At 50.0% G+C, this 9754-nt stretch overlaps 1 protein-coding gene across 14 annotated transcripts in view; it reads left to right on the forward strand.

The window, feature by feature from the left end:
• The window catches only part of BAZ2B (bromodomain adjacent to zinc finger domain 2B), a 1380234-nt gene extending 1371233 nt beyond the window's left edge, over positions 1-9001 (forward strand). For all 14 annotated transcript variants that reach the window (XM_086956655.1, XM_086956643.1, XM_086956644.1 and 11 more), the window contains one exon: positions 7734-9001. In XM_086956655.1, the coding sequence (XP_086812781.1) occupies positions 7734-7887 (154 nt within the window). In that variant the 3' untranslated portion in view covers positions 7888-9001. The remainder of the gene's footprint in view (positions 1-7733) is intronic.
• The last annotated feature ends 753 nt before the right edge of the window (positions 9002-9754 follow it).

A 9754-nucleotide genomic window follows, 5' to 3' on the forward strand; every position in this document is an offset into this window, starting at 1 on the left:
CTGTAATGCTTTTTCTGGTAGATACAGTATCTGCCTGTGGATTCCTCACATGCCCACCCGCCTCCCCGTTGTCCACTCTTCTATACCTGAGTAACTGGGATGTTAATATGTTTTTTATTGTTGAAGGAAAAGTTTTGTTTCAATTGCTTTTCTGCATTGGTTTCACACTATGAGTGTTATCTTGACATTTGTGTACTGTGTATACTGTGTATATTTCTACTGGTGTTGGTCCGTCCGTGTGCCTCGAAGGCACGGAAAAAAGGGCGGAACTGACGTCATCATGCCGGCGTGGGCCTATTATTGAGTCGGTGACATCAGCGGAGTCGCGCGCGGTGTCGTGCCTCTGTGACGTCGGCACGAAGCTACAAAAAGAATTTCCGAATGTTGCTGACGCAAGGGGATATTCACAAGGTGAGGAATCCACAGGAAGATACTGTATCTACCAGAAAAAGCGTTACCGTAGGTAAGTAACTTGTTCGTTACGTACCTTTGGTAATGTTTGTTCTGGGAGAGACTCTAACTGTAGATACCACACCGACCCACCCATCCTACCTGCTCTGCAAAATAGGCTCTTCACCCAAAGATCTTGTTAGATTCTGCACACTGGTCACATATCATTTAGTCATGGCTCCGTGTTCTGGCATAGAAATATTCATGAAAGAACTGATGTCAGCCCATCAGGATGGCACCTATATCGGCACCATTCATGTCACTTACGATTCGGATGTTGTCAGTGCAGAGCCACTCAACACCACCTACTGGCGCACCTAGGTATTGTTCAAGATTTTCTGCATCCAATCTGACACCTGAGTAATATTCTTAGTTGAGTAATATGAAGTTAGAGTCTCTACCAGAAATAATGTTACAGAAGGTAAGTAAATTGTTCATCTGATAGAGACTTCTAGCTGCAGATTCCTTACTTATGAATTACCCAGGCGTCAGACACGATCCGGAACCTTTTGCGAGAGCAGTACCTCTGTATGCCGTTGGGTGGCTCCGCGTGATGTTGCCGGCATGGTCAGTTATAATGTTGTGGTCACCTAGGCGCTGTGTCAGTTCTTTTATTTCCGCTCCAGTTAGCGCTGATCCAGAGAACTATCTCTCTGTCTTTTTACAGACTTTTTTTTTTACATTTTGTCAAGAGATGCTTTTTTTTGTGTGTCGAGGGATGACCTCTAGGCGGGTTGGTTTCAAGCCATGTGGTGCCTGTCACCACGCCATGTCAGTAACTGACCTCCCATCTTCTTTGCTTGTCGTGTCTCGAGCACAACCACGTCTCTAAGTTGTGCTCAGATTGCCGGGTCATAACACTGAATGCCTTGCGGGAGCGGTCTATGAAGCTCCTTACTGATCAGCAGGCAATGCCGTCAAGCGTGACTCCTCAGAGGTCCTGGTACCGATTAAGGAAAAGAAGGTTGCGGGACCGCTGCAGGAGCCCCAAATGCTCTTCGCACTCTGGACACTCGGGTAAGAGGTATAAGAAATAAGTCCAAATGGACTTTGGCTTCACCTCATCTGTCGTCTGTCAACAAGATGGGTGGGGAGCATCAACGCTCCAAGCACTGTTCCGCAGAATCTTTCCTGGTTCCAACTGCGCATTGCCCCATTTCGGGGAGCCAGAGCGACCCCGCTTAGATTAAAGAGTTTTACGAGGCTGTATGCTGAAAATTTGAGCGGGCCAACCCCCTGGGGCACCCACGGGCCCGCATGGCCGGAGTAGGCCCCACTGGGCTCTATGGCTGATAGCTCCATCCTCAACGCCGGTTGGATCTTGTGGATCGGATTCTGGATCCGGGTCTGTGCCTGTCATGCCAATGTGACATGCGCCAGCTCTGAAGTCGATGCACCCAGCGCCACTGGAGCTCACCGGCGGCGCCAGCCCCATTCTGATGCCCAACAACTCAGAGTTGGGTCGACGTCGGTCGACTCAGGTGGCAACGGAGCCGAGAGGTTCTACATCATTGCCTGTTCCTTTTGAAGAGGTTTCAGGCATGGGAGAGGTCTCTGGAGCCTTTAAAACACCAGTTGGACGCTCCTTGTGAGCAATTGCACTGGTATGAGGAGCTTGGAAAGGCCAATGGACTGGACACCCTTCCAGATACTGGTATGCTCTCTCCATCTAGTGTGGCTACAGAGGAGGGAGCATCTTCTGCAATGATAGTGAGGAGGGCGGCGGTGGTCCTGGACCTGGAGTTGCCCTCGGTGCAGATGAAGACTAATCTTTTGACCAAAGTGCTTCAGCCTGAGGCTTCTTTATCTGAACCCCTTTTGCCCTTTAATAAGCACTGACAGATGTCCTTCTAGACATGTGGTCCAAGCCTAGCATAGTAACCGCAGATCCGGTTAGAGCATATACCCTAGTCATCTTTTTTAGACTTTTGTCTTGTGTTGGTTTCTCCTATGCTAGTAGTGATGCCTGGTTTTTAAGTCTTGCGGGGCATGCTGTCGAAATATGTCGGTAGCGGACCCTCATGACGTCTGTCTCTACTGCCTGGAGCGCGACCATGACTCCCGGTCCTGTCTGGATTGTAGGGCTATGGCCCCGAAGGCCCTGCGGCAGCGGCACCGGAAGTTGTTTGAAGTTCGGCACTTGTCCCCATGCCGTTCCAGATCCAGGGGTCGTTCCCATGACCGCTTGTGGAATAGTCACCACCACTCCTCTTCCCCTTCGGATTCGGGCAAGAGACGGCACAAAAAGAAGTCGAAGGAGCGTTTTCGCTCTCCGACCTCCCCCCGTCGGTCCCCGGATGCGGACGAGGGGTGCAAGGGCTCCGCCCCTGTGGCTCCTTTGTAGCCTGGGAGTCCCGCGGCCTACCCGCCTTACCCAGGTCCGTCGGCGACTCCGGCACAGGTGCAAGAATTTCTTGCTGCTATGGACTGCCTGTTTAGGCCTCGGGCTCCCGCCGGTGAGCCTTCCGGGGCACGCGGTCCCGTGTTTGGATCCTGCTGGTCTGTTGACTCCTTCGGCGGATCCAGCTCCGGCCCCACCAGTGGCTCCGGCCCCGGTGCCGCAGGATCGTGCGCCCCTGGTTCCGACCTCGGCGCCAGGAGGGCCCATGCTGCCGGGCCCAGCGTAGCCCTCAGCTCCGTGAGGTCCCATGCTGCCAGCCCCGTCCTCAGTTCCGCCGGTGGCGCCGCAGTGGATCCCACTAGTTCCACCTCTGCCCCGGTTCCCAGAGGGCTTTGTCCCCGCCTGGGATCCGAATTGGGAACCGGTGCCGGCTCGGCCCCGGCGGGCGCTGTTTATTCCTTCACCGGTCCCTGCCCCGCTGCCGAGGCCTGTGCCTTCGGGGCTAGCGGAGGAGGATTACTGGGAAGGATTTGAGGACCCGCTTGCTCGTCCGTGTGATTCCGAGGAGGACTGGGTAGATGACTTGGAGGAGGCCCGTGGCCTCGACGTCTCTTCCGATCCGGGGCTTGCCTCTCCCCCGCCCACTATGGAGGAAGGCGCCTCGTATACGGTGGTGCTCTTTCGGGCTGCTGTGGTCCCTAACCTCGATCTCCCCACGGTGACCCTGAAGACAAATCTCCTCCCTGAGGTGCTCCAGCCGGCATCCACTTCCTCGGAGCCGCTGCTGCCCTTTAATGATGCCCTCACCGAAGTCTTGTTGGGCACTTGGTCACGGCCCGCCACGGGGGCCCCCGTGGATAAGAATGTCGCCAGGCGTGATCGCCCGGCGCCGGATGACCCTGCCTTTCTGATCACTCATCCTAAACCACATGAGTGGTCATTCAAGCTTCTACGTCCCAGAGTGCCTTTCCCATGGCTCCGCTAGATAAGGGCTCTAAAAGATTGGAGCAGTTTGGCAAGTGCTTGTTCTCTTCGGCCAGCTTAGGGCTGCGGTCAGTGAACACTGCATTCCTTCTGGACCGCTATTCCCATGCAGTGTGGGATTCCGTGGCTGAGGTGCTAACCCGGTGCCCGAAAGAGGTCCAGACTGTGCTGTCTCAGGCTGTGGCTGAGGGCAATGTCGCGGCTAGGTTCGCCATTCGTTGTGGCTTGGACACCGCGGACTCCCTTGGTAGGCAATTTCCATGACCGTGGCGCTTTGGCGCCACGCCTGGCTGCGGTCCACTGGGTTCTCCCTGGACATTCAGAGCTCGCTCATGGACATGCCTTTTGACGGCACTCGCCTGTTTGGTGATAAGGCCGACACAGCACTGGAGCGTTTTAAGGACTCTCGAGCTACAGCCAACTCCTTGGGCCTTTCCACCACGCGCCCGGCCACGTCCACGTATCATTTTTTTCGTGGCCATGGCAGAGGCACCACTGGCCGTTCCTTAAGCCAAAGGCCAGCACAGAACCAGACTCAGCGGGCCCGTGGGATAGGCGGCCACTGTGGGGTTCAGTCCACCTCTGACCCCCGTGATGTCTACCTCAAAGCCTTCCTAGTCTGAGCTATGTGTCGCATCCCACGCCATTGGGTGGCAGGATTCGCCATCGCCTTCTCCATTGGTGTTCTTTCACTTCCGACAAGTGGGTGTTGCAGCGCATCCGGAGGGGCTACTCCCTCCCCTTCAAGTCTGCCCCCCGGCCATGCAACCCCAGTTCTACCGCATGTCGGGGGATCACTTTGCGCTTCTCCAACAGGAAGTCACGGCCCTCTTGGCCAAGGGGGCCATTGAGCGCATTCCTGGGCCGGAAGTAGTTTGTGGTTGTTATTCCCACTACTTTCTGGTCCCCAAGAAGGACAAAGGGGGCTTGCGCCCCATCTTGGACCTTAGGGACAGTTCAAGATATTGACTCTGGCTCAGGTCTTGACTGCCCTCGGCCCTGGATGGCAGCGTTGGACTTGCAGGACGCATATTTTCACATTCCCGTTCTGCCTGCCCACCGGCGTTACCTGCGGTTCACGATAGGCCAGGAGCATTTTCAGTTTGCCGTGCTCCCCTTCGGCCTTACCAGTGCCCCTCGGGTATTCACGAAAGTGATGGCAGTGGTCGCAGCTCATCTGCGCAGGTCAGGGGTGTCAGTCTTCCCCTACCTCGACGACTGGTTGTTGAAGGCGGGCTTGCCCCAGGCGGCCGTCGCCCACCTTCAGACTACGGCCGGCCTCCTGCACTTGCTGGGGTTTTCCATCAATGTGCCAAAGTCGCACCTGAGTCCCTCTCAGACGCTCCCCTTTATCGGAGAGGTTCTGGATTCAACGCAGTTTCGGGTTTATCCTCCCGAGCAGCGAGTCTGGGATATTCAGGCTATGATTCAGATATTTCATCCTCTATCCAGGGTCTCGTCAGGATGACCCTCCGGCTCCTGGGCCTGATGGCCTCCTGCATCCTGCTGGTACAAAATGTCAGATGGCATATACGGCTCTGCAGTGGGACTTGAAGTTCCAGTGGGCACAGCATCGGGGCAAGCTGTCCGATCACGTCCAGATCTCGGAGGGCACTGCACGGCACTTGCAGTGGTGACTCACAAATTGCGATTGGATCAATGGCAGATCCCTCTCCCTTCCCCAACTGGAGCACACAGTGGTGACGGATGCGTCTCTCCTGGGATGGGGAGGCCACTTGGTAGAGGCGGAGATCAGAGGCCTCTGGTCTCCAGCGGAGTCCCGGCTCCACATCAATCTTTTCGAGCTTCGGGTGATCCGACTTGCGCTAAAGCCATTCCATCCCTCTCTCCGGGTAAGTGTAGTGTAGGTGTTCACGGACAACACTACCACCATGTGGTATTGCAACAAACAGTGCGGGGTGGGGTCCTGGAGCCTATGTCAGGGGAGGCTGCGCCTCTGGACCTGGATGGAACATCAAGGCATTACCTTGGTGGTTGAACACCTGACAGGGTCTCTGAACCCCAGGGAGGACAAACTCAGCCGCTGGTGCATGATGGATCACGAATGGCGTCTGAACTCGGACGTGGCGCAAGATCTCTTTCTGCAGTGGGGACAGCCTTGGTTAGATCTATTTGCCAACAAAGAGAACGCGTAATCCATTCTGCGCGTTGGAATTTCCAAGGCGACACTCGCTCAGCGACGCTTTTCGTCGCGAGTGGAGTTGCGGTCTGTTGTACGCCTTTCCGCCTATACCACTTCTGCCCAGACTACTGAAGAAGATTTGGCACGACCGGGCCCAAGTCATTCTTGTGGCCCCAGATTGGGCACAAAGATACTGGTATACAGAGCTACTCAGCATGGCTATCGATCCTCGATCCGACTGCCTCTTCGGGGGGATCTCCTTTCACAGCAGCAGGGGATGGTCCTCCACCCGAACCTGTCCAGCCTCCACCTCCATGCGTGGCGATTGAGCGGCGACAGTTGACAGCTTTCGATCTTCCCCCTGAAGTCTGTGATGTCATTCTGGCAGCCAGGCGTCCCTCCACTAAAACTGTGTAAGCCTGCAGGTTGAACAAGTTTGTGGCATGGTGCGCAGCTAAAGCGGTGGATCCCCTGCTGCCCCTCATTACGCACACGTTTCCTCCCGTGCCGTTCATAATGCCTCAATGGGACTTAAATCTTGTCTTGACATATCTGATGTGCTCTCCCTCTGAGCCCCTTCATAACTGTCCTTTACGTCTTTTCACTCTCAAGACGGCTTTCCTGATAGCTATCACCTCTGCTAGGAGGGTGAGTGAGCTCCAGGCTCTTTCTTCTAAACCTCCTTTCCTTTCTGTTCATCCGGACAAGATGGTTTTAAGGACCCGTCCTTCTTTCTTGCCAAAGATTGTTACGCCCTTTCACATCGGGCAGACCATCACTTTACCCACCTTCTTTCCGCATCCTTCAAAAGAGAAAGAGAGGCTCCACCGTCTGGAACTAAAACGTGCGCTCTCGTTCTATCTGAAGCGCACACAACAGTTCCGGGTGGATGACCAGCTCTTTGTTAGCTACGTGGGCGCCAAAAAAGGTTGGGCCGTGTACAAACGGACCATCTCTCGGTAGGTCGTTCTCTGCATCAAGGCCTGTTACTCGTTGGCTAAGAAGGAGCCTCCTGTGGGGCTGCGTTCCCATTCCACCAGGGCAACAGCAGCCACTACTGCTTTGGGACACGGCGTTCCCTTGCAGGACATTTGTCAGGCAGCTACGTGGGTCTTGCTGCACACGTTTACCAAGCATTACTGCCTTGACAGTCAAGTCCGTAGAGGCGGCTTCTGTTCTCTGTGACTTCCTGGTGTAATCTTGTTTGGAGACTCACCACCGGGGTTGGTATTGCTGGGGTATCTATTCTAAGGTAAGGAATCCGACTAACGTGTCTCTTTCAGCTGCACAAGTTACTACTTGTGTAACAATATATCTGTATGAGACATTAGTTAGTGATCAATTCCTTACCACCCCTCCCATCCTTACCGTTCTGCGAACTGATTACTAGGGTAAAGGTCATCCCTTTCAGGGCCCTAGTTTTCAATGCACCAGTGGTCAGTATCTTGCATGGCTCTGCATTCCTGGCGCGGAAAGTCGTGTACAGAACTGACACCAGCGCGCATGGGTGGCGCCTAAGTAGTCTCTGTGATGTCATGTCGGAGCCGCAGGACGCCACCTACTGACGCGCAGGGGTACTGCTAAGCGAATTTTTCCGGATCCAGTCTAACGCCTGGGGATATTCTAAGGTAAGGAATCTATCACTAACTAATGTCTCTTACAGATATATCGTTACACAAGTAGTAACTTGTGCATTTCTACTTCTGCTATCCACAAAATTAAACAAGATTGCTTGAATAGTAAATGTAACTTGTTTTCTGTCTTGCAAATGACCAATATTATTATATTAATGTTTAAATTTCTCTTTTCTTTCAGGTACACTAGTTTTGAAGCGTTTGCTTTAGATATAAGACTTGTTTTCAATAACTGTGAAACATTTAATGAAGATGATTCTGAGATCGGGAGGGCTGGCCATAACATGAGGATATATTTTGAAAACAAATGGACTGAAATGTTTAAAGTGAGCTGAAATCATCAAACGCGGTTTTCAAACGTTTGAGGACAGTGAAACCAGCAAGACGAGCTGTTTGTATGTACGAAAGCAAGGCACTCACACAAATGACTCGCTGATTGTTTTTTCAAGAAAAGAATATCGCAAAAGAGGGACTTCACTCCTGCAGAGACCACAGCCTTTGAATAATGGATTGTGTCTTTTGTCAACTCACTAGGTAGAACAGGGATGCTCACCCAGATCATTTCAGACAAAAGGGGTGTTCTAGTGCAATAGCAATTAAAAAAAAAAATCCAAACGCACTGAATAGTTAACTACCGGAGCTCTAATGGGAAATGCTACTTTTCCCTCTCAATAAAATATCTATTTTTCATTTTTTTATTTTGTAGTTTATTTTTTAGTGAATGTATTTAATTTTATGAATTATTTATTAATAAACATACAGTCTTCGTTTTCTGTGAAAAGGAAGAATAGAAAAATTGCTTTAATTCTTTAAACCACAAGGAATGTTTTAAAAAATAAAACAAAGCCAAGTAAAACTGTTTACACTGAAGAAACTTTACTGTAGAGTTACAATTACATTTACACACATATGTAGATATATGTATGTATGTCTGTGTGTGTGTGTATATATACATGTATATATATATATATATATATAAATGTGTGCTTGTGTGTGTACATGAAAATACACACATATAAATATATATATAAATATATATATATATACACACACATACCACACATATATATCACTTGTGTATTTCAAGATGGGAAAGACAAACATTATACATATGTATATACTGTCCATTTTTGTTTATATAAAGTCTTGTTTTTAAATATGTATGATGTGTACATATTGTTTGCAGATATTACTATTGTTTAAGCCTTAGAAAGATTGTAGCATTTTATTTGGTCAAGTGATTATCAAAATATCGCAGTACATTAAATATACTCTGCCAACACTGTGGAGTTTCCTTAATCTTGGTAGTGCCTGCCTTTAAAACAGGGTGTTGGGGATATTAGTTTTCCATCTTTTTTCTATTTTGTTATTTGATTTTGAGACACCATGGCCTCAATTTCGATTGTAATCATTTGTATCCATGCAAAATAAAATTGTGACAATTTCGTACTTGCACAGTATTTTTTTCAGGTAAACATTTCTCTGCATTGTTTGGCTACTAAAATAATAGTAGAGCATCATAAAGCCATTTGTAACCACTGTGTTTTACCTACCATGTGTTGAGGAGGCCTTTTGGAGGCAAAGATCTCTGATTTGTTCCTACCGATGTGAGAATATCCAAAGTTGTTTTATTTAAAACAAAATGTTGTGTACAAGGTAGCGTTCTTTATTTTCCCCTTTGGGAGTGTTTTTCATTCGTATGTGTGGCACGAGTACAATAAAAGACTGTTTTCCAAAGAAGTTGTATTTAAATTCTTAATATTTTATCCTTTTTTTTGATAATTGAATAAAACTGATCAAAAATGCCCTTTACGTTAAAAATGCCATATCTCCTTTGATTATAGAAGTAGACAAAAAAGTAATAGCTCCATTGTTATTTTGCACACCATGCCACCTTAGTTTAGACCCAGCTATATGCAAGTCAGCCTTGACCATGCTCCAATCGGGACAGTCCATTCTGTACTGCCGAGCAGGTCCTACCTGAACTGCAGCACAAGCAACACAGGATCAGTTTCGCCCTAAGTATAGGCTCATCAGCCGGGTACAGCGTGGTTCCAGTGGCACATAGGTTCCATGTCTGGGCATACCCATCCTTTAGGAAGGCTTTGTATGTAGTAGTGCCAATATATTGGCCCACCATGCAAAAAGTACAGACGACTCTTATTGGTTTACAGGGTATAATTAATAATCCCAAGTACTCTT

The sequence above is a fragment of the Lissotriton vulgaris genome, chromosome 2_1 (assembly GCF_964263255.1).
Source record: "Lissotriton vulgaris chromosome 2_1, aLisVul1.2, whole genome shotgun sequence".
Classification (NCBI taxonomy): domain Eukaryota; kingdom Metazoa; phylum Chordata; class Amphibia; order Caudata; family Salamandridae; genus Lissotriton; species Lissotriton vulgaris.